Source organism: Hypomesus nipponensis, chromosome 12, assembly GCF_054491055.1.
Source record: "Hypomesus nipponensis isolate SF chromosome 12, ASM5449105v1, whole genome shotgun sequence".
NCBI classification, from domain to species: domain Eukaryota; kingdom Metazoa; phylum Chordata; class Actinopteri; order Osmeriformes; family Osmeridae; genus Hypomesus; species Hypomesus nipponensis.
The window spans coordinates 7884450-7909164 of record NC_140372.1 but is presented as its reverse complement, the minus strand read 5'-3'; the positions used below and the strand labels follow the sequence as shown (position 1 = coordinate 7909164).

At 49.2% G+C, this 24715-nt stretch overlaps 1 protein-coding gene across 2 annotated transcripts in view; it reads right to left on the bottom strand.

Annotated features, from left to right (window-relative positions):
• ahr2 (aryl hydrocarbon receptor 2) overlaps positions 1-23614 on the bottom strand; it is a 43276-nt gene extending 19662 nt beyond the window's left edge. Inside the window, exons 1-2 of one of the 2 annotated variants that reach the window (XM_084668180.1) lie at positions 23134-23614; positions 20258-20445 (exon numbers count right to left, since the gene is read on the bottom strand). In XM_084668180.1, the coding sequence (XP_084524306.1) occupies positions 20258-20445; positions 23134-23192 (247 nt within the window). In that variant the 5' untranslated portion in view covers positions 23193-23614. The remainder of the gene's footprint in view (positions 1-20257; positions 20446-23133) is intronic. The other variant, XM_084668179.1, reaches the window with a different exon arrangement.
• Between the last annotated feature and the right edge of the window lie 1101 nt (positions 23615-24715).

Below are 24715 nucleotides of genomic sequence, written 5' to 3'. Positions count from 1 at the left end.
TACTGTAGGTCGCAGCGGCCAACTTTCCCTCTCTCACTCCTTACTCTCTTTCTCTTTCTGTCCATCTTCGCACCTTCACAAGACTGCCACCTCCCTCCCTCCCTCCCTCCCTCCCTCCCTCCCTCCCTCCCTCCCTCCCTCCCTCCCTCCCTCCCTCCCTCCCTCCCTCCCTCCCTCCCTCCCTCTCTCTCTCTCTCTCTCTCTCTCTCTCTCTCTCTCTCTCTCTCTCTCTAACTCTCTCTCTCCTTCTCCCTCCCAGTCCAGGGCTGAAGCGGAAAACAGTTTGAAATCGGAGCCCTCCTCTCTTTTTCTTGGCAAGTCACTCCTCCGTTCGCTTCCCCGCTTCCCAGCAGCATTACCAAACTCCATATCCTTGTGTAACCAAACACTTCTCCTTGACCCCCCTCCCATCCCTTCTCTTTCCTCCTCTTCTGCCCCCCCCCCACCACCACCACCACCTCTTCACCCCTTACCCACCCACCCGCGCCTATGTGCTTTCCCTTTCCCCAAAAACCTGTCGGCCCTCGGCTGCCAGGGTTGAAAGTTCGCACGCTTTCTCCTCACGCAAAGGCGAAGGCGAGAGTCCGGGCAGAGCTGTCTCTGCTCACAATCTCACTCCCCTCTCACTCTCACACACCCACACACACACACAACCCCGTCCGCCCCGCCGACCAAAAAATCCTGCGCAAATTCCATGACTTAACACACGCTGCCCTGTCTACTGAGTCGAACCCATTGGCCAGGACTACACTCCTGTGCCGTGACACACACTCGGTCAACGCTACCTGGACGGCGCTGGCTATCGCGCTGGTCGCAACACACGCACAGATCCTGTACGCACACACACACACACACACACACACAGCTCAGTGGAGCTGAGGCCCCGTGAGTCTGGAAGCCCAGCGTAGACACAAAGCCTCGCATTGTTGGAGAACTTGGCTGCTGCCGGAGAGCTCATGTCTGGCCCAGTCATGAAACTGGGAGAGAAAGAGGAGGGAGAGAGAAGGAGAAAGACAAGAAGAAGGCTTGTGTGGAGGGGGGATCTCGGCACCTGCATCCTCCTCTTTCTGGGAGGGTGGGGGCACAGAGACGTCTAGAAAAACTCCCCACTGAGGCACACACACAGACACACGCACACACACACAGACACACACACACAGACCCATTTGAGGGCCACACATGTAGGCCCCCGATGACTCATCCGACCCAGGCTCTCTGTACGGCCTGCTCGTGTAACACAAGTAACCCTGCAAAACACGGTGTACTTCTCTTTGTCACCGGCTCTGTTTAAAACACCTGAAGGCTGGTGTCTGGCACTGTGTACATTCGTGCCTGATGACATCGCTTATGTAAACACGGCTTCTTGATGAGTGAATGTGATTTCCAGAAGGCGAGATGAAACACGGCTCGTGGATTTGGAGCCAGGGCATAGCGACTGGGTGACACTATGGCTTTAGCAACGTACAGGCAGACAGGCACACACACACACACACATTCTGACTGACAACCACACACAGGCAGACTCACACACAGACACATGAACACCTATATTCTGATTCACGCACACACACACAACGATGGATTTTGCACCACATAACAGGGAGTGGAGCCCCTAGCATGGTTATGTGCTTGCCAAGAACACCATGGTTTATGTAAGCGACGCAGTGAGTCTGAACAAACCGTCCTGTGGTAAAACTCCTCTCAGCAAACCAGACCCACTAATGAAGGCTCCCATACGCTCCCTGGACCACACAGACAACAAGGATACACACCGCCAAAGAGAGAGAGAGAGACAGAGACAGAGAGAGAGACAGAGAGAGACAGAGAGAGAGAGAGAGAGAGAGAGAGAGAGAGAGAGAGAGAGAGAGAGGGAGAGGGAGAGAGACAGAGAGAGAGAGAGAGAGAGAGACAGAGAGAGAGAGAGAGAGAGAGAGAGAGAGAGAGAGAGAGAGGGAGAGAGAGGGAGAGACAGAGAGAGAGAGAGAGAGACAGAGAGAGAGAGAGAGAGAGAGAGAGAGGGAGACAGGCGAAAGCCACCGCATGTCACAGTAATCATGCTCTACCCTGGAGCTAGAAAGAAAGACCACTACAAGTCTCTTATCCCTCGTGTCGTAATTAACAGCTCTGATTCCCTACGCATAACTCCCACTATGAATAGGTATCGACTGCACTGTACAATGCCAGCACCCCCCCCGCCCCTAATCATTCTCTCGCTCTCTTTTTCCTCGCTAAATAAACTCTTCACACGCAACGCCACTGCCACGGAGGACCCCCCCCCCCCCCCCTTCCCTCTTCCATAGCAATCTGACCGTTACTGTCAGTCAGCATTGGGGGCTTTCTTGGACGTGGACGAAGACCGCCGCGTGGACCCCCGCCAACATACCTCGGCCTCGGCTCTGCAGCAGCCAACAGAGAGAGGGGGAGAGAGAGGGGGAGAGAGAGGGGCAGAGGGGGAGAGAGAGAGGGAGGTCCAGGGGCCAGCAGCAGGAGAGAGAGCGATGCTGGATCAGGGGCGGTTAGCTAAAACTGGACATCGCTCCAAATAAATGTGGAAAATGCGAGCAGATTGGAGGGTTGGTTATGGGAGCGGTCGGGGCCTTGTGCGGGCCCGGTGGTTTGGGAAAGAGGTTGGTGAATCACTCAAGAGGCTGGGCCCTTAACGTCCGCAGTCACCTCGGGTGATCCTCTCTCTCTCCTCTCTCTCTCTCTCTCTCTCTCTCTCTCTCTCTCTCCGTTCCAAGAGCCACGGGGGGGGGGGGGGGCCCACACACAAAACCAGAGGCCTTTCCGCACTACACACTTTTCCTCATAATGGCTCCAAAGTAGGACAATGTTTTTTTTTTTTTTTTTGCTGAGTTGTTACAGAGCTGCCTAAGCTGATACCGATGCAAATAGGTGTTCATTAGCGTAAAGAAATGGACAGCGGTTTCCCCCTCTGGACCAGGTGTTGCTGAAGCGAGGCCTGGTGTTGCGTAGCTCAGTGTCCACAGGTGCAGCTCTGACCTGGCGTCTGACTGAGCGCCAGACAGCTTCACTCAGCAACGCGAGGGCAGGAAGAACGTGAAATCATGCAAACACCTGTGTTACGAAAACACAATATGAAAAGGCGCGGCTGGGCTGGGGAGCGGAGAGCGGGGAAGCGTGCCTGCTGGGCGCGACTCGCACATTTCATCGAGTTCGACCGCAAAAACATTCACGCTGAAATCAGCAGCCGTGGCTGTAAGATAAAAAGCAGAAGTTCCAGAGATACGGCAGCCCTCTGCCACGTGCGGTGCAGTGCCGCTCACGCCCTCCATAGATATCTCCTCTTGGTTGACAAAGCTGCGGCAGCAGCAGCAGCAGCAGCAGCAGCAGCGAGTCTTCCTGTCTTTATCTGACAAGGCAATTAATCACAAACGGCCACTTCCTCACTGGCCTCCATTTTGAAAAACGGTGCTAGAAAATGACAAGTGCTGAACATCAAGCAGCGGCCTTGCAGACCCTCCAAACCACGCCTTCCCCAGACCACACATTTCTACCGGAGACAGATCGGTCTTCTTTGTTAGTGCGGTCTTCTTCGACCCGACCAGCCCTCCAACCATATGGAAGTTCAACTTCCTTTAGGGTCCATGCTGCCTCTGCATCCGGATCCTTCGAAGAAAACATCCTTTCACTGACTCTCCGCGATAGGGCGAGGGGAGAGCTTGCAGTCGAGGAAACGTCATTGCTCCTCCGCCCCTCGTATCGGTAAGACGTCACCTGCTGAGCGCTTGCACCCGGAACGCCCCTTCGCCTTCCGGGCGCTTGGCAGCGTTCCGCCAGCCGTGGCACAGCTTAACCCTGGTGACGTCTTTCGCACACCTTCGATATCAAAAAGAGAAACCCCCCCCCCCGTGACGTCGACATCGAGCTCGGCTGCTTAGCTCAGTGGGACATGGCACTGGCACAGGGTTGAACATCGTCCCGTCTTAGGCAACTCTTTCGCGTGTGACCCCCCTCACGAGGTCAGGGTAGTGAGGTAAGACCACTGGTTAGGAAAGAGGAAGAGGTGGGGGGGGGGGGGTGAGAGTTCTCCTCAGACAGGGCCCCACGTGCTGCGGGGACTGAGGGCGATGGATGTGGTGCGCTGGGCGGCCCTGTGGTGAGGTGCCGGGACTCTCTGGTGACGCAGGGCGGAGGTTGCTGTGGGCTCCGCGGGGAGTCCCCTGTGGTGGGCCTGGATCTACTTTGAGGTTCACACACTAACTCACACATACGCACACATAATAACTCACACACACACACACACTAATAGCCACCGATGCCTCGAAATTCTGACCACAGGGGACTTTCCTCACTAGGTATAAAGGTATAAGGTCATTAGTGTCTGGCTTATTGCCACTGTGGACGTCATTCCTATTCCCCATACATGACTAAAGATCACACAGGTATACTTCTACCACGATGAGTCATATCATCATGTTCAGTGGGGGATGTCTTAGGGTTCAGTGGGGCAAGTCACCTGGTGTTGACATGGGCCGTTACACAAACAGCCTACAATGCCAACATCACTGCAGTTTGTTTTGAGTCAAATTTGACTTTTGTTCATGTGACTCAAACTACCCACACCGGAACAAGCCTAATAAACAACCCCAAACACACACACACACCCAAACACACACATACACACACACACACACACACACACACACACAGGTGGAAGGTGACTGGCAGCTGCCTCAGCAAGGCTGTGCATTCGGCAGGGCTTCAGAGTCACAGACAAACCTAATGACAAGACTTTAATACTAGAGGGAGAGAAAGCCAGGAGAAGGAGGAAAAACTGACAGAAAGAGAAAAGGAGAAAGACAAAGAAAAGAAAGGGAAAGAAAGAGACTGCAGAGTGTGGAAGAAATTGTGATTTCCTGTGCCAATTTCTTCCACAAGAGGACAGACCCACAAAGACACTAGATCCCCCCTAGACACAGACCCACTAAACACAGACCAACTAGACACAGACCCACTAAACACAGACCTACTAGACACAGACCCACTAAACACAGACCCACTAAACGCAGACCCACTAGACGCAGACCCACTAGACGCAGACCCACTAAACACAGACCAACTAGACACAGACCCACTAAACGCAGACCCACTAGACGCAGACCCACTAGACGCAGACCCACTAAACACAGACCAACTAGACACAGACCCACTAAACACAGACCAACTAGACACAGACCCACTAAACACAGACCAACTAGACACAGACCCACTAAACACAGACCAACTAAACACAGACCCACTAAACACAGACCAACTAGACACAGACCCACTAAACACAGACCAACTAGACACAGACCCACTAAACACAGACCCACTAGACACAGACCCACTAAACGCAGACCCACTAGACGCAGACCCACTAGACACAGACCCACTAAACACAGACCAACTAGACACAGACCCACTAAACACAGACCCACTAGACGCAGACCCACTAAACACAGACCAACTAGACACAGACCCACTAAACACAGACCTACTAGACACAGACCCACTAAACACAGACCCACTAGACGCAGACCCACTAGACGCAGACCCACTAGCCACAGGAAACATCGCTCACAGCAAACCGTCCTGGCAAAGTCCTCCCCTCTCCACACAGACTGCCACATCTTCCCAAAACAACATTCTCTACTTTTCACACAGCAGACTGTCGAGAGTGTCATTAATCACGAGCGGACGCTCCATATTTTCTGGATGCGGTGATGTTTACATTCAACAAAGACAGGCTGGATTGTGGATGTGAGTGATAAGCTGGGAACAGACAGGCAGGTACGGAGCACACGGCTCAGGAAGACGCTCTCCTTGAAACACATTTGCCGTCCTACACTAGTACTGCCAGGAACATTTGGGCATTTGATTATAGATTTATGAAAAAACGAGTCTACATTTTCCATTCTGTTTCCACAATTTCGTTTACGAAACCATCCGAATGCATTTCTTTTACTATCAAAGACAGATATAGCCTCAGCAGGGTCCTAGACATTCAAATCCATACTGATGTAAATACGTGTGGGGATGCAAATGGTCGTCTGCAAGTACAGAAGTCCTGTTCTCCCCGCAGGGAAAGAGGAAGTGAATATGACCAATCATGCTGGTCTGGTCTGTGTCAGACTGCCCCATGAGGCCTCCTCTCCCGGACCCCATCTTGAATGTTTTCTTTTGTAGGAGGGCTGGAGGGAAGAAAAAAAGAAAAGAAGAACAAGAAGAAGAAGAAGAAAAAGGGAACCAACAACTGCCTTCCCGCTCCAATGGAAAGCAGCAAAAGAGAGGAGGAGGAGGGCAGGAGGGAGGGAGGGAGGGAGGGAGGGAGGGAGGGAGGGAGGGAGGGAGGGAGGGAGGGAGGGAGGGAGGGAGGGAGGGAGGGAGGGAGGGAGGGAGGGAGGGAGGGAGGGAGAAGTGTCAGAAGACAGGCTGCTTGCCACAGCTGCCACGGGGGAGCCTGGAGGGGGAGAGAGGAGGGATGGTGGGAAGACAATATCGAGTGTGTGTGCGTGCGTGTGTGTGTGTGAATGGGAATGGGGGAGGAGTCACCAAGCAACAGGTTGCTACAGCAGAGCCATGGAAAATTGTCATTGGCTATTAACTGTAATTAGGCAGCTGCTGGGATGTTTATCTGACTTTCTGGGTGACTGAGCCCTCTGCCTGCCATTCTACCTAATCACCAATACAGAGAGAGAGAGAGAGAGAGAGAGAGACAGAGAGAGAGAGAGAGAGAGAGAGACAGAAACAAAGAGAGAGAGACAGAGACAAAGAGAGAGAGAGACAAAGAGAGAGAGAGACAAAGAGAGAGAGAGAGAGAGAGAGAGAGAGAGAGAGAGAGAGAGAGAGAGAGAGAGAGAGAGAGAGAGAGAGAGAGAGAGACAGAGACAGAGACATAGTGTGCATACGTGTTGTGGGTATGGGAGGCTGGCATTATTACGTGAAATGGTGACAAGGCTTACCTGTTGCGGAGATCAGAACCATAGGTCACCAGCAGCCAGGCACATGGAAGGGAACAGAGAAGGCACCGTTAAGAACATGACGGATGTCGCAGGCCGACGCCACGGCGGCGGGCGGGCCAAAGCCTCTCCTTTCAAGCCGCGAGATATGCATCAGAAGAAGCCCACCATGGCATCTCTTTCCCGTGACTTGAACATATGCAGCTCATTAGCCGGGGGTCTCTGAGCAGAGCCGAGGAGAACACAGGGACGACTGTCCTAGGACGGACGTGCCCTCTGTCTGTCTCATCTGGACGGACATGCCCTCTGTCTGTCTCATCTGGACGGACGTGCCCTCTGTCTGTCTCATCTGGACGGACGTGCCCTCTGTCTGTCTCATCTGGACGGACGTGCCCTTTGTCTGTCTCATCTGGACGGCCACCGTGCATGTGGCCCCTGGTGTCTCTGCACTGTCTCTGACCTGGGTCCCTTGGCTCCATCCTGACTTGGTGAAACAAGCATCCCGTGGGTAGAACGGGGTTTCATGCAGTGCTTAGTGAATGGGAGGAAAGAACACGCTCTCAAAAAAACACGATTTGGAGAAAACCACTGGAGGAGGAGGAGCCGCTTTGGTTTCAGCCTGAAACGAGATCCCAGCGTCCCACATCTGGAAGTGTGAGATCGCTCTGACACAGTCCTGCCTCGGCCCTCACTCCCAGCCCCAAACTACCAAAGAGTCATGTTTATTGTGGCTTAGGGGGGAGAGGGAGAAAGCGAGAGAGACAGAGAGAGAGAGAAGAAAAGGGAGTGGGGGGAGGTGGCGGTACAGAGGTTTGAAAGGGAGATACAGAATCACAGACATATAGTGAGATGTGAAGTAGGGGGAGGGAGGAGAGAGAGAGAGAGAGAGAGAGAGAGAGAGAGAGAGAGAGAGAGAGAATGAGAGCCTTTGCCCGAGAGAGTGAGGGAGAGAGAAATTAAAACACGCCAGCTATGCGGAGGGATATTATCTTAATCTGAAAACATTTAGTTCCAGTAGATCCATCCCACAGATTTCCCCTTGCACGCAGGGTCTTGGGAAGCTGTGTACACTGTGCTGTCAGAGATAAAGACTGCTGGTGGGGCTGGGGGATGCACCCCCCGGCTCCATATCCCCATCCCATCTCTCTCTCTGTGTCTCTCTCTGTGTCTCTCTCTGTGTCTCTCTCTGTGTCTCTCTATCTGTGTCTCTCTCTCTCTCTCTCTCTGTCTCTCTCTGTCTCTCTCTCTATCTGTGTCTCTCTCTCTCTATGTGTCTCTCTCTCTTTCCCTCCGACTCTTGTCCCCTCCCATTTCATTCCCCGGGCTGTAAAACAAGAGAGGGGGCCGTCCCTGCCACTTTGGAACAAGACAAGAGAGAGCGAGAGAGAGAGCGAGAGAGAGAGATCAAGAGAGATGCAGAGATACAGCGAGAAAGACAGTGAGTGAGTGACGGAAAGAGAAACCAACACAAGGAGAAAGAGACACCAGAGAAAGAGGGAGAGAGACACCAGAGAAAGACAGAGAGACACAGAGAGAGAGAGAGAGAGAGAGAGAGCGAGAGAGAGAGAGAGAGAGAGAGAGAGAGAGAGAGAGAGACGGAGAAAGGGAGAGAGAGAGAGATATATAGAGAGAGAGTGGAGAACCAAACTGTCCTTCGTACACCTGATCCCTATCTCCAAGCGCCATTGTGTCTACAACCTGTTTGTTTGGCTTTCCGTCTTGCGGATGAAAAGTCGGGGTGTCTGTCTGTTTATGTAAAAGACAGATTTCGCAACAGTACCCCCCCCCCTCCCCCCCTTCCTTCACACACACACACATACACAATGTACGCTTTCAGTTTACCAGGAACCATTTGAGGCAAAAAGGCCTGACAAACATGCACAAACACACACACACACACACTCACTAAGCTAGATATCCTTGTGTAGCCGGGGGAATGTAACCCATCCTCCTTGCATCCAGGGCCGGTTTTTATTTTGAGATTTTCCAAATTGCGGAACCTAAAAATAGACACACGACTAAACATGTTCCTAACTTGGCTTATATGAATGTGGGAGCAGCTGGTCATTTATTGACACAAGAACATCCTCAGCTGTTGCACAAATTAGTCTCAATAAGGAACAATTCATTCCTGAGCCTCTCTGTGCTGGAGCTGGGTGCTCTGGCGACAAAGCAGTATGTAGAGGAGGGAGGTAGAGAGAGACAGAGAGAGAGAGAGAGAGAGAGAGAGAGAGAGAGAGAGAGAGAGAGAGAGAGAGAGAGAGAGAGAGAGAGAGGGAGAGAGGGAGAAGTAAAGAGAGAGTGAGAGAGAGCGAGAGAGAGAGAGAGAGAGAAAGAGGGAGAGAGGGAGAGAGAGAGAAGTAAAGAGAGAGAGAGAGAGAGAGAGAGAGAGAGAGGAAAGAGAGAGAGAGAAGTAAAGAGAGGGAGAGAGAGAGAGAGAGAGAGAGAGAGAGAGAGAGAGAGAGAGAGAGAGAGAGAGAGAGAGAGAGGAAAAGAGAAAGAGAGAGAGTGATGGAAAGGAAGAGTGAGTAGGAGTGAGCAAAAGGAGCCCGTAGGAAAGAGAAGGAGAGAGGAGGACAGAGAAGGAGATCTCCCTTTGGAGCCTGAATGGTTCCATGCTTTGCCTTTCTTCTTGTGCAGCGCTGGGTATCCTGTTTACATACTTGGGAGCTGGACATGAAAGCGGGGTCTGCGCCCTCGCCGCACAGACATGTTGGAGAAGTGCTCGTGCAGGCCCTACTCGCTGCGGGCCAAAACATCAAAACAATGACGGGATTGTGCAATCTCTCCCTCTACGCACAATGGGGAGACCAGTTAACTCCTTGGTGCCTGCTCTGAAGGCTACGGAGACTTGTGTTTTACCCATTTGGATGTGGGTGTGGGTGTGTGTGGGTGTGTGTGTGTGTGCTTGCGCAACGTGTGTGTGTGTGTGTGTGTGTGTGTGTGTGTGTGTGTGTGTAAAACTGAGTGGGAGTAGGGGAGGGTTCACATAACAATCTCTAACCCTCTGAGATTTCTGCTGTGTCATTGCGGTCCAGCATGCAGAGGGTCAACATTGTTGAGTTCTGGTTGGGCTTCAGCTACTACTGGCTTCTGACACTTTGTTTGTTGAACTGAAATACGAGAAGGCCCGAGATGTATCCTCCCCCGCGCACATGGTCAATCAAAAGCCAAGGCACATAAATGAGGTCCACGCACTCTTAGACCCACACACGCACTCTCAGACCCACTCACGCACTCTCAGACCCACACACGCACTCTCAGACCCACACACGCACTCTCAGACCCACACACGGCTCCGTGACGTTGGGATCGGACGCCACGTCGGCAGTCTGACAGGTCAGCCAGGCACCTCCGGTGTGCTGTTACATGTTACCTCTCTCCCTGCCTCCAGCTCTACCCCTCTGCCTCTCTGCCTCCAGCTCTACCCCTCTGCCTCCCTGCCTCCAGCTCTACCCCTCTGCCTCCCTGCCTCCAGCTCTAACCCTCTGCCTCCGGCTCTACCCCTCTGCCTCCCTGCCTCCAGCTCTACCCCTCTGCCTCCCTGCCTCCAGCTCTACCCCTCTGCCTCCCTGCCTCCAGCTCTACCTCTCTGCCTCTCTCACTCCCTGCCTCCAGCTCTACCCCTCTCCCCCTCAGCCTCCCCGCCTCCAGCTCTACCCCTCTGCCTCCCTGCCTCCAGCTCTACCCCTCTGCCTCCCTGCCTCCAGCTCTACCCCTCTGCCTCCCTGGTTCCTCCCCCGCCTCCATGCTTCCCGCTCTGCCTCCTGCCCCAGAAGGACACGTGGAAAAGTTCGGTCAATCCTCTAAAACCATGGTTCAGGTGAGGAGAGAGGGCCCTCGGGGCGGAGCAGACCTGCTCTCCAACCCCCCCCCCACCCCACCCACCCCCTCCATACCAGGTCCTGCTGCTGTAATCGGTCAGGGCCGAAGGGTAACCGAGCAATAAAGTTGGCGGCGGCATGTCTCAATGTCCAAGGCCGCCCATGCCCGCCCCCCCTCACCCCTCCTCACCCCCCCACCTTCCCCCGTCACCCGAGCAGCCACCTACACTCTTGTCATCTGATAAGGCACGCGCACGTAAGGCGGTGCTGCGCCACACTTAAATAGACCGGGTAACCCCCCCCCAAACCACTTCACTTCCCACTCCATGAACAACTGGCGTAGTGAAGCATTACCCCCGCCCCCTTACTGTAAGACCGGCCTGGACAGCAGAGGGGCTGGGGGGGGGGGGGGGGGGGTGAGGGGAGGGCGGTTGCGTGACAACAGCAGGATAACACAGTGTGTGTGTGTGTGTGTGTGTGCGCTGTGGGGAGGGTATGTTCTGGAAGAGGAGGGGGGGTGGCATCCATGTAAGACAGCCCTGCTCTGTCCACAAGGAGGGGCTCTGTAAATGAACACACACACACACACACACCCTTCACCGTCCCTGGACACACACACACACACACCCTTTTAGAAAGGGCTCCGGGATTCTGACACCAACACCCAAGTGTTGCGCTGACGGACAAGGGCACCTCGACTAGTTTTTCGGAGGACGTGGGGGGGGGGGGGGTATACAGGAGACCTTGAGCACCCCCACCGCTCCCCCCTCCCCACTGACAGAACCCTGGGCCTGCTCCCCCCTCCCTGCTGACAGAACCCTGGGCCTGCTCCCCCCTCCCTGCTGACAGAACCCTGGGCCTGCTCCCCCCTCCCTGCTGACAGAACCCCGGGCCTGCTCCCCACTCCCCACTGACAGAACCCTGGGCCTGCTCCCCCCTCCCTGCTGACAGAACCCTGGGCCTGCTCCCCCCTCCCAGCTGACAGAACCCTGGGCCTGCTCCCCACTCCCCACTGACAGAACCCTGGGCCTGCTCCCCCCTCCCTGCTGACAGAACCCTGGGCCTGCTCCCCCCTCCCCGCTGACAGAACCCTGGGCCTGCTCCCCCCTCCCTGCTGACAGAACCCTGGGCCTGCTCCCCCCTCCCTGCTGACAGAACCCTGGGCCTGCTCCCCCCTCCCTGCTGACAGAACCCTGGGCCTGCTCCCCCCTCCCTGCTGACAGAACCCTGGGCCTGCTCCCCCCTCCCTGCTGACAGAACCCTGGGCCTGCTCTCACGCAAGCCCAGCCTCCCCGGGGAGCCTGCCGGCCACGCTGGCCAAGAGGAAAGAGAGCCTATCTCTTCCTGTGAGCCTCGCAGCGCTGATAAAACAAGCTCCCAACGCCACGCTGGGTCTGAGGGGAACACAACACTGGTGGAACAGGGGGAGAGAAAACAGAGAGGGTGAGGAAAGAGAGGGCGAGAGAGAGAGATAGAGAGGGGGTGAGAGAGAGAGAGAGAGAGAGAGAGAGAGAGAGAGAGAGAGAGAGAGGGGGGGTGAGATTTAGAGAAAGTGAAAGGAAGAAAGAAACAGAAAGACAGAAAGAGACTGAAAAGGTTAAGCAAAAGAGGCAAAGTTAAGAAAGTAGCCGTAGAGAAAAGGTTTATCGGAAAAAAAAAACTCTAGAGACAGACAGACAGCCATACAGACAAAGAGTGTGAAAATAGAGAGAGAGGGAGAGAGAGGGGGACAGAGGGCGAGTTCAGGAGAAACAGAAAGAGAGAGAGGGAGAGAGAGGGGGACAGAGGGCGAGTTCAGGAGAAACAGAAAGAGAGAGAGGGAGAGAGAGGGGGACAGAGGGCGAGTTCAGGAGAAACAGAAAGAGAGAGAGGGAGAGAGAGGGGGACAGAGGGCGAGTTCAGGAGAAACAGAAAGAGAGAGAGGGAGAGAGAGGGGGACAGAGGGCGAGTTCAGGGGAAACAGAAAGAGAGAGAGGGAGAGAGAGGGGGACAGAGGGCGAGTTCAGGGGAAACAGAAAGACCGGACATGGCCTGGGGTCCAGAGTCCTTCTGCTGTTGGAGAGGAAACGGTGGAGTCTGGGCCAAAGCAAACGGCAAACGTGTTAACAAACACAGACACACACACAGACGCACATAACTGCTGTCTGTCTGTATCTGTACGATATCCATAGTTTGTGTGGCCGCTGGATTCATTGAACATCTCGCTTCACACCCTATTGCTTGAGGATATTTGAGTTATTTTAAGTTTGACATTTTGTCATAGCCAGGAATTTCATTTCTGCTTTTCAAAGAGGAAGGCATACTAGAACCAATTACAATGATGATAATATATGATCAAGACTCTTGACAGTGCATTGTTATACTATATTGTGTAATTTTCCCCTTTTAACAAGGAGTATGTTTTTTTATTTAAAACGTGTCTTAACGTAACAAATTGGTCATTTCGTCAATCTCCAGTCTTTCTTTTCAAAGTTTTCCTGAATACGTGTTAAAACAAGATTGAGACAAACAGACATGACACAATAACCAAGAAGGACATGGATATATGAAGGTAATATAAACAATAGTTTCTGACACAACATGCCGGTTCTCTCACCTCCCCAGACTCCACCTCTCTGCTCTAATGACCCATGCAGACCTGTCTATGTAAACGTTCATTCATAACTGCCAGGGCAGGGAGAGATTGCTGGTAATTTTCCACAGCGATGATACAACCATATGAACTCCCTATGTTTTGATGACAGTTGTGTTTGCACGGCCGGGACTGATTGGACACCAAAACCAGGCATCTCTTCTAGAAAGATAAGTCTGTAAGACAACCAAATACAACATTAGCATGTGGCCATTTTGAAACTGAGAACAATGATGACATATGGAAGTAAGCCATCATGCAACAAAGAATGATTATGAAGACAAATGAAGAAATATTCAGCCCAGGTTGAAACACAACAGTTACTGTTCTGCAAATATAAAAAAGGAGCAATGTCCAGGAACTGAGGCAGGGTCACGCCTTGAGGCAGGACCGGAGTCACAACCTGAGGTTGGGTAGGCACCTTGCCTCTCAACCATAGAACTCAGACATTCTTGTTCAGCCTCACTTCCTCTAGCTATCCGTCTGAACAAAGAGAACTTCCTGTCTACATAGGAGAGACTACTCAACATGCTTTACAGGTTTCCCTTGATTATTACTGACGAGCCTGGGTTACGTTGGTGACTTCCAGAACCATGTGCAGCCAGTGTTGCACATCAATGTTTCACCGTTTCAAACTGTTGAAACCCCTTCCTCTCAACTTCAGACTGCTCTCACGACACATTGTAAAACCAGCCGACTCCAAAAACTTTGAGAGAGGGACAAAGAGGGAGAGTGAGAGACTCTTTGTTTCCCCTCCCACTTTCCAAAGTTGAAGTCATGCATCAGAAACACTGAGGAGTGGAATGATGATTCACACCTCATACGCCTCCACCCACAACCCGCCCACTCCCCCTGCTCAGACTCCTCCTGGGGCCCTTCAGAACCTGTCCACAGGGTAAAGGGCTTTACAAGGGAATATCCCCTCATTTTTGACTGAGCGGGCCTATGTATTTGAAGTGACAGTATGTTTTATGGGATGACATGATGGAATGCACCCTGTGTTAAGGAGGAATAAATAGGAGGAGAATGATGAATTCTTATTATTTCCTGTTCATTAGGCTGATACATTCTTTTTCTGACTTTTTGAGAGAGTGTGAAGTGAGGCCAGATGCTAGATGAAATTATTTAGGGACAAAATTGTGATACATAAAAGTGCTTGTGTGGCTAAACCCTCATACACACATTTAGTCTAGGCAGTGAGGTAAGCACAATGAGGGTTCCAACATGGCTAATTAGTCATTTGTTGCGTTTGCAAACAAACAAAATCTGTTTTCAAAGAACTACAGAAAGTCCTTTATTTTCTTTTACTATTAGCATATACCCATGCAGTCACTAAAGAATGTCCAAAGTAGCTATACCACAAAAAGACTGCCAATGATAATCACAAACATAATAACATTCAAATACATTCCAACGCCCAACTGACACGCGCTGAATTACACAATGATTTATTCAAACACAAAACAGAAAGGCAGAAACAGCATCCAATCCAAACTATGACCAAACTCTTGTGTTCTTTCTCTCGTCATTTTCCTCTCTGTCTTAAGGGTACAATGGGTCTTTTAACAGATGCTTGGGCATGTCCTCACTTGAGCAGCTGTGTGTGGTGTTTTGACTGGGCTGCTTCTTCTGAAAGGTGGCCTGATAGTCCTGAAGCAGTCATGCTAACTGATGCTATCGCTAGCCAGCTCCCAGCATTAATGCGGATCAAAACTTTGGAGACCTGCAAAACAAGGGTCTTGGAAATATGTTTGCCCTGACAACTGTTTGAGTTAAGGGCAGTCGGGCCTCTTGAATTACATAGCTGGCAAAGTACCGGGACTTTGGAATCTGTCACATGCATACCAGACCATATCACAAACACAGCATTTTGTGCCCCTAGATGTACGAACCACTGTGTCTCAAATGCACTGTACTGCGAGAGGGGGCTTCAAATGTCAATCTCCCCTTCAGAGGGAGCAACACGGCCAACCTGGCAACAACGTTGTGAGACATTGACCAATTTGGCCTTGTGTCTGAAGCATACTGTGTCTGGAAATGATATCTCTGGCATGATAATAGCAAGGATTTGGAGGAGGGCGCAGGTTCATATTGCTGTGCAAAGGACATGGTGACCACACGTGGTATGAAAGCTAAGGTCTTTATTAGGTTGTTGTGGGAGTCATGACCTCAACCATAAATCTCGCTTTCATCACAGAGCTTCAAGCTTATACCCTCACAGAGCAAGTTGCTGTTGCATCGTTCCAAAGACCATTACTTTACAATGAATGACTCAGGCCAATACAAATATTGATGTTCTACCTCCCTCTGAAACAAACCCATTCTTTTTTCCCATTTACAATGGAGAAGCTCGCAAAGTAGTATTTCTATGGCGGACAAAACAAACAATACCAGGAAAATAGATGTTTAGGGAGGACAATGTCAAAAGTTGCTATTGTAATTGGAAAAAGAAAGAAAGACAAACCCCCGCCAAAAAAGTGTCGGTAGCTTTAATCGGATCTCCCACAGTACCAAAACAAAAGAGATGAAGAAAGTGAAACTTGACAGGGTCTTTGTGGAGGAAGCGCTGGGGTGGAGGACAAGGTGCAGGGCGTCTCCAGGGAGACGGCCCTCTCTTTCATTGGACAAACAGCAGATGAAGCTGCGTGACAAGACCAAGTGGAGCTGGGACTTAGAGGCTCTCATCGCTAACTCAGCACAAGAGCTAAAGCAGACCTAGTGTGGATGGAAGCCAGGGTTACGGCAAACTATTTACACTGTTGCTTGTCTTCGACATGAAGCCAACTTATGTCCAGGACAGAATTTTCTAAGCCTGAGGTTACACAAAAGTGAATCTCTTTTAATGGGGGAATCCTCTCTGTGCTGGTTCTGTAGACTGAGACTAGATTCAGTTTGTGTCTGGGGAAACCGGTCAGTGGTATTTACAGTATGTACCATGACACCCTCATAGCTTTTCCTACTCATTCATACCCTACATGAGGTTGTTGACTTAGACGACATGAGCCTGCGCCCTCTGTGAGCCTGCGAGGAGCTTCCTAGGGGGTTAGAGGTCACCGCTAATGGAGACGGGGCTGCTTCTTCTCTGTCTCTGCCTCTTTGTCTGTCTCCTCTACACTCCATTTAGCAGCTGTCCCAAGCTCTCTCTCTCTCTCTCTCTCTCTCTCTCTCTCTGTCTCTGTCTCTGTCTCTCTCTCTCTGTGTCTCTGTCTCTCTCTCTCTCTCTCTGTCTCTCTCTCTCTCTCTCTCTCTCTCTCTCTCTCTCTCTCTCTGTCTCTCTCTCTCTGTGTCTCTGTCTCTCTCTCTCTGTGTCTCTGTCTCTCTGTCTCTCTCTCTCTCTCTCTCTCTCTATCTATCTCACTCTCTCTGCGTCTCTGTCTCACTCTGTCACTGTTTCTCTCTTCCCTGACACTCCCTTTCCCCCCTCGTACTTGCTCCTGCATTCTATAGGGCTGATCAAGATAGACAGCACTGAGCCAGTGCATATGTTAGGAGGATATCAACAGTTAATACACTAACCAGCAGGTTGCTTTCTATTTCTGTTCGTCTCATCTAAACTCTGCTTTTACTACTAGAAAGGTATTATTATATTATATTATATTATATTAGAGTATCACATCAATGATCAACTGATATAGCATCTGAATGATGCCAATTTGGTTGTTTGAGACAGCGATGGTCTCAACATCCTTTAGTAGCCCCCAACCCCCTCCCCGCTCTCAGGAGCTTGGTTTAGCTACACTAAAACGCACAGCCCCTGTGTTTATCCAGAGTTCAGAGTCACTAACACCCACGGCACTCAGCACCGAGAGCTTTCACTCAGTTCCAGGCTGTTCTATCTCACCCTGTCAACGCTCCTTAACAACCTGTCCATCAACAGAACACCGCGATCAGTTCCCAAAACAGACCCTGTACATGGCACTGCCACACAATGTCATATACGTGGTTTTGGCCACGAGCTCAATGCTTTCCTGATTAGCTGGGTCATGCTGCGGCCATGTGGTCGCAAAGGACCTGACCCCCGTATGACCTTATGACATGAACCTGATGAGCAGGTAGGGGTCAAAGGTGGCCGTCTCTCGGTGGCATGTTGAGCCTGGTTTACAACTCATCTCTGTTTGTGGCCGGCACTGCACTTCTCTCCCCAAGACAATTCCCAACACTGGAAAAAACATGTGGCCAAGCCCTGGCAGGGGGTGGGGGTTAGTGGGGTGTGTGAAATCAAGTTAGAGGCTTAGAAAAGGTGAGGTTTTAGACGGGGGTGAAGCCAAACAGACTCTGGCAGGTTATCGTGACAACAAGGCCTGTAACAGAAGCTCTCTGGCTGCCAATGCCTCCTTACCAAACCAATGTTATCTGCCTCTCAAACAGCCACCAGTCTTTCGAAAAGGCATCAACACGGAGGAACAAAGGTGTGACAAAGGGAGAAGACTAGGATTGGAAAAAAGAGTGTTTGGTGGCAGGGTGGACTCTCATGAGGTCTCAGACACCTTTTAGTCTCAATGGTTGCCGCCAAAATCCCATGTCTCCCAGCCTTGACAACAGAATCGGTTACGATTATTAGAGGAGAAACCAGGGGCCAAGCTCATAATGGTGTGTATTTATGTCTGGGTGGGGGTTGGGTGGGGGTGGGGGGGTAGTGTGTGGGGCCATCAAGTGCACAGTGTGTCTGTTGTCTGACTAGACGGAGACCACAGCGTCACATGGGACAGTATATGATCTGTGTTGACACTCTTGAGACTTTGTCTCCATGTGTCAACAACTTGGTATGCCGCAGTAAAAATTGACTTTAAAGGGAGCTTTTTGAGAAGTATAGCCAAGCAATATGACTACGAGAACAATTATTGATGATCGTGTTGACGTGAGTCAAAAAGGTGAATTGATATCCTTGTTCGGCTCTGTCATCATCTCAAATATATTGTATGTTCATGAAACCGTGTTGTAAGCGAACCATCGTTGCACAGCGCAACACAGATCACTCATCCTGTCCATGTGATCGTCAGTCTGGGTGGTCAGACAAGAGGCAGACTGTGTAGCAGGAATCCTCCGACTCCTAGGAGGAGCTGGCCAGGGGAGATAACTGCTCACTGGTGTCAGGAGGCAGGGGTCTGGCCCAGGCCCTGGGGCAGCGAGGCCATCACGGCCCAGACAGCACAATGTGCTTCTTATGTGACCAGCGTGGGATCCAACCCAAGGGCCTTTCTCATTGCCACCTAGAGGTTTCTTCCCACCCTCCAGAGCAGAGTGTCTCCTCCTCCCCCCATACATTCACAAAGGCCAGGAAAGACTCTTTCTGGTCACACATTTCTGGCCGTCAACCCAAAATAGTTGGAGAGCTATGACTCTGTACCGTACGTACAGATACTGTATACTGTGCTGTCCCCAGTGTTTTGGGGGGTCTGGAAAACATTTCCCAGTGGGCTTTTGGAACATCTCACGCCGCTGTAATAACAAGTGGGCTTCCTGTTTCGTGTTGTGGGAGTGCAGGCTCCATGAGCTGACACTCCACACAGGCTGAGGAGGAAAGACTGGAAACGGTGGAGGGAAGGGGAGCCAGGGGGACGAACAGGAAGTAGGAGTGGCTGGGGTCAGGGTTTGCGCCCCGTCTTCCAACCCCTCTCTCACCAACCGTCTCTGGAGGAGGGGATCCCTCTCTGAATTGCTCCTACCAAGGTTTCTACCATTTCTTCTCCTGTTGGGAGTTTTTCTGGGAGCTTTTCCTTGTCTTCCTTGAGGGTTTAGGTTGGTTGAGGGGCAGTTCTATGGGCTTATGTGAAGCCCTCTTTGACATGCTTGCATGTAATAAGAGCTATACAAATACATTTGATTTGACTCTCCATATACCCCCCCCCCACACCTTTTTTTTTTTACCCCTGCTTCTGGCTCTGGGAGGGAGATAGGCCTGTCTTATTATGCTACTTTCATCTGAGGAATGCCGGGTTGATATGAATTAGAGACCTTGAGTTTGCACACTCCCTTCGAGCTGCAGTTCGCTCCCACTGGGTAATTACAGGTGAAGCGGCAGCAGTTTGAGATGGTGATGCTAAATCCTTCAATGCTGGAACATGAGACAAAGCTGAGGTCTTTGTAAATTAATCTGTTCCTCCTCCTCCAAAAAAAGGCAATCCCTTGAACATGAAAACCTCAGAAGACTGCTGTGCTTATCTACAGAGTGCTGTGAAGCCCAAAGAGTTTTCACAATCGCAAAGTTACATAAACACAGAAAAAATGCCCTGACAACATTCACACAGAAATTCTGTCTTTCCTTCCTCTCCACACCTCTCGTCGCTAGGGAAGTTACATCTCAAAAAAACATGATCCAAAAGCGCCGAGTCTAATTTGCCTCTGCCTGGTCTTTTACAACAGCTTAGCGTAGAGTGCCCCAAAAATAGAGCCTCTTCTTTTGGAGTGTCTGGGCACGCTCTGGCTCGCAGAAAGCCTGGCGTCTGGTTCTAATTAATGCTATTTTGGACGGTTGGGGAACAATATGAGGAAGCTTGGCGAAAGAGGGCAGCAGGATTGAGGCACTAAACAATCAACACTCGGTAAAACGATGATATTCATCCCCCAGTCCGCATATTTTACAACGTTAGAACATTGTGCTGTATATATAGATAAGCTCTTAGGGGAGTGCAAGGGATGATTGAGCACGGCCTATGTCCAGACAAGATAAAGACTAGTTTTTTAGTAACTTCTACTACGACAATTGTATCTCTGATTTAATCTTACTAGTTTGGTGGTAGAGAGGGGACAGCAGAGAAAGAGAGAGAATAATTCAAACGTTATGATCCTTTCAACCCATCAAGGTTTAACAGATGGAGGGTGTGGCTGTCACTCACCACTGAAGTAGCTCTTGACCTTCAGGTAACCGACGCTGAGGCGAAGGACAGACAGCTTGTCCAGCCGTGCCCGCACATCATCAGAGAAGGGCAGCAGGTTGGTCAGCTTGTCCAGTTCGCCGTTCAACCGATCCCTGTGACGCTTTGACGGGTTGGACTTGATGCCATCGTGGTTATTGGACTTTGGACTGGAGAGACACAGAAACAAACACGTGAGGCACAGAGGAGTTACAATGTATAATTGGTCCAAAACAGTACGTTAAAAAGATAGGTGTCCCTGATATGACACTGGGGATTGTGTGATTTTCTGGTGGTAGCGGTGGTGCAGTCAGAGGTTGGTCTATGGACAGACTATCGAACGCTTACTGGAGCATTTTTCTCCTCTAACTCTGTGGTTAGGGAACTGGGTCATTTGCATGACATCATCTTGACATTACTGGGGGCAGTTGTTTGTCCTTGAAAGTGTGCTTTACCACATTGCTTCAGGGCAGACTAGAGTTACTGTGCAGGATATCCCAGTTATTTGTTGTCTGGCTGTATAACTGTAGTAAAACTTTAATAAAACAATGTCCTAAACTGAGATGTTTTCGTCAATGACTGTGTCTAATATGGTTCATTCATATTGACCTAACTTTCTAAGGTCGCGATTAAGAGCTGTGTTTATGGCGCCTTGGGAAATTATTGTTTTGGAAAGTAGGTTTGTAAGACTACCCCCCTACCTGTTCACTCAAGGCCTTTTAGCTGTAACTCAAACCAGAGGTTTAGGCTAAATTTGAGACTGGAGATAGACAAGAGGAAAACTGACAACACCTGAAAGAGCCTCATGGACAAAAGGCTACAGAGTGAAGCCACAGTTGTTTACCTTCAGCCAAACTCTGTGTAGGGGATTTAACTGTTAAAGGCAAAATACCCACAATTTCAGTCAGAAGCCTACAGTGTGATTACAACATCAGTTGGATTCACATACGCTGTACTGGGGGTCAACATAATGGAAATGGCGCCCACAAATGATGCACCAAGAAGATATGAGATGTTGATATCACTGTGTTGATAATGTAATTCAATGTTCATGGAACTATTCATGAAATCTATTTTGTGTTAAACCCATACAAAAGAGGAGGCAGGGGGAGTCACTTACTCCGACAACCTCTTGAAGAAGGTCAAAAGCATCTGGTTTGAATTCCCCAGAAGAAAACTAAGAGAAGTTAAACCTAAAGATGACTATCTATCTATTCCTGGCATTCATCAGAGGCAGTGAAATCACTGAAAACAAGAAAGGTGCATTGTTTTCCTGAATCTTTTTAATCGGTTTTGGCCAGACATGTTCCTTTTCATTCTCAGAAAATGGCCAACCTTTTATTGAAAAAATAGATATGACTGTAAACTTTGTTTGCTAAATTAGGCTAGTTCTTATTAGAAACAAATGTTTCTTTTCAGAGTGTTCTCCTTCAAGGACTGAGAGCCACACAAAACAATGGTTCCAGGTTGCACTTTTTTCTGTGTGTACAAAGACAGCTTGTCTATGTTGTTGAGACAACAATGTTCAGAACAAAAGACTGCTTTCATTTTCAAGAAAAAAAACTCTCCAAAGTGCCAGGAAACTTGTGAGGCAATGGTGGAGGTAGTCATACCTCAGCAGGGTGAACGTTATTCTGTAAAAAATAACATTCAGACTCTTTTCTGGGTAACATGACACATACTGCAAAGCCAGGGAGGTAGGAGTTTTTGCATAGTGCAATCTCTGTCTTCACCCATGTATGCACTTTGTGATTAGTTTAATGGAGAAAAACCTTTGAAGCAATCATGCTGGAAATTATACAAGCTAGTCAAAGGTGAAGTGTGATTTAAAGAGTGAAGGCAGATATGTTAACATATTTTAAAAGCCTAGGCAGTGGAAAGAAAGAACCCTTCATTGTTGAGTTGAGTATTGTATATCTCTGCAACACAACTGGAAATTGACCAAAAAGGTCGCACTTTAACGTCAGTACTCTAAAATATGCATATTTTGTTAATATTGTGCTATAGTTTAAGTATCTTAAAACAAACTAAAAGTCAACACCTTTCACACTAGTGCTGTACACACGAACAACACGCGCACGGGTTCAAATTAGCTTGACAACATTCGTATATTTACAAATAACAATAAATAACTGTTTAGTAACTATAAGAAAACAAACTAACGTACAATGTATTTATCTTTACTATAGACAGCAGGTCACTGTTGTGTAACTGTGATGTCTGAAAATATGTTTATTTGCAGAAAAAAAGGACAAAAACGTGTTCTCATAATTGGAAAAAAAAAGTCGAGGCCTATCAGATTACAGAACCTTGCGCCAGCTCCCCCTTGCTGCCCCTCCCTCATGTAAGCATCGCGTGAGAGCACAGCCAGCTAGCAACTTGATTATGATTAATGCAAGGGTAGACTGCTACTTCCATGCCAGACCGTGGCTAGCCTACACACCGAGACAGACTTTTAAGGTAACCCTAAACATTCGAAGCGATGTATGGACTATCGCCTTAAAGTCTACAAATAGATTAATGTATTCGTACATTCAACTATTTTGACAACACAGTCCAACCATAAATTGGACTTCTCGTATAGTATTGGTAGGCTAGATGACCAATGAAGTATCACAAACTTCATTGGTTATGCTTCCTACCTGTAGCTACAGTACCCGAATAGTTTCCCTGTTACTACAAATAATCTTGAATCCCATTTAAAACTATCTGATACGATTCGAATAGTTATTCCTACAAGAATACAACGTATGACAAACATGACATCTGGGAGATACGGAAGCAGAATGTTAATATAATGCATGCAGATATCGATCATTTGAACTCAGCGTTTATGAGCAAGGGGACGGTTTGCTTACACTTTCTGAACAGGCTTCTTCCGTTTCTTAGCAGCGTAGAGCGCCACGTTCCCCAACATAGTCTGTTTCTCAAGTGTAGAGTCAATAAAACAATCTGTATCCTTTGTCCACCTCTTATTCTTGTCGATGTTTCTAAGATTCACACAATAAGAAGAAATCGGACTGCTGTTAAAATCCCTGCTGAATAAGCCGATACGCAGCTCGCTTTGGTCGGAGCAACCTCTGACAGAATCCTCCCTGATAAACCGACAAATCCAATGTAGGCTGAAACAAAAACAAAAAGGGAAGTGTTTTCCTAGTCCAAACAAATAATTTGTAAAATAGTATCCGTATTCCTTGAAAGTTTAATATACGGAGTCTTAAAACTCAAACAGACTCCAGTTGCGTTATAAACTGCTTTGCTCCTACTCCAACCAACCAGGCACTGTTACTGTAAACTGCGCAGCAGGTACAGTGGCCTTGCCATTGGTGCGAGCGTTTTGAGAGAGAAGAGAGAGGCTTTTAAGGTGGTCCACAAGATATGATATCATGAGACTTGCAACACTTTATAATGGTGTAGCTTAAAATGACTTGACAACTCTTAACAGCAAGACAAAAATACTCTAACCCTTAAACATTGAGCACAAGGATGTTTTTAAAGCAGGTATTATCATTTTCAAAGCTGATTTCTCTGATTTAAATTGCCATTTTCTTTTGCTTTTCAAGTAAAACATGTGTCATCTAAAAATGCAATTACAATATCATAAAATGCTAATAAAATATATTTTTGTAACAGCTATACCACTCTCCACCCATCAAGCCCAGGCATTAAGAAATCCTATATCTTCAGCACATTGGGTAAGATGAAGATGTTGCCACAATGTAGGTTGAGCAACAAAGTTTAAATAGACTTAGCTGCATATGGCTGCTGGCCAAGAGGTTCACAGGGTCACATCCCTCTTCATCTGTTTAATGAACTTATTATTGTTTTAGCATTAGAATCATGTCTATAGTGCAAATGCTTTCTTCAACATGGATATGTATTCATGCTCCAGTGTTGACAGGCCAGCTGTGATTCGGTCACCATACCTGCCAGGGTGTGGAAAAACACACACAGCCTCTGACCATATCACAAAGAAAGAGGTGCTCGCATATTGAAACAGTGTCACCCAAAACAAACAACCTGAGCTGTTACATAAACACAAAGGCTTTCTTTCACTTTTGAACGTACCAAAAGTCATGGTCACACAGTTAAATCATTGGATATTTGGACTGTTGTATTGACAATTGCCTCCCACTCCCTGTCAGAGTACAGTTGATTGCAAAGGCCTAGCAAGGGTTGAGAAGGTCACTCTCTCTACTAGTACTGTAAGATATCACTCACTAGATGTTTTGATTCGTTGTCATGACCCGGCATGCCTAAACCTTTCATCAACAATACTTCCAATGAAGGTCACCATAAGTAACTAACTTGAGATCTCAAAGTGGATATTTCTAATGAACAAAACATGCCAATCACTTGTGACCGTGAGAGTGTCCTTTTGAATGCTTGATTGTGATGACTGCATTAGTCCATGTGCCACAGTCTGAAGCTACCTGTACC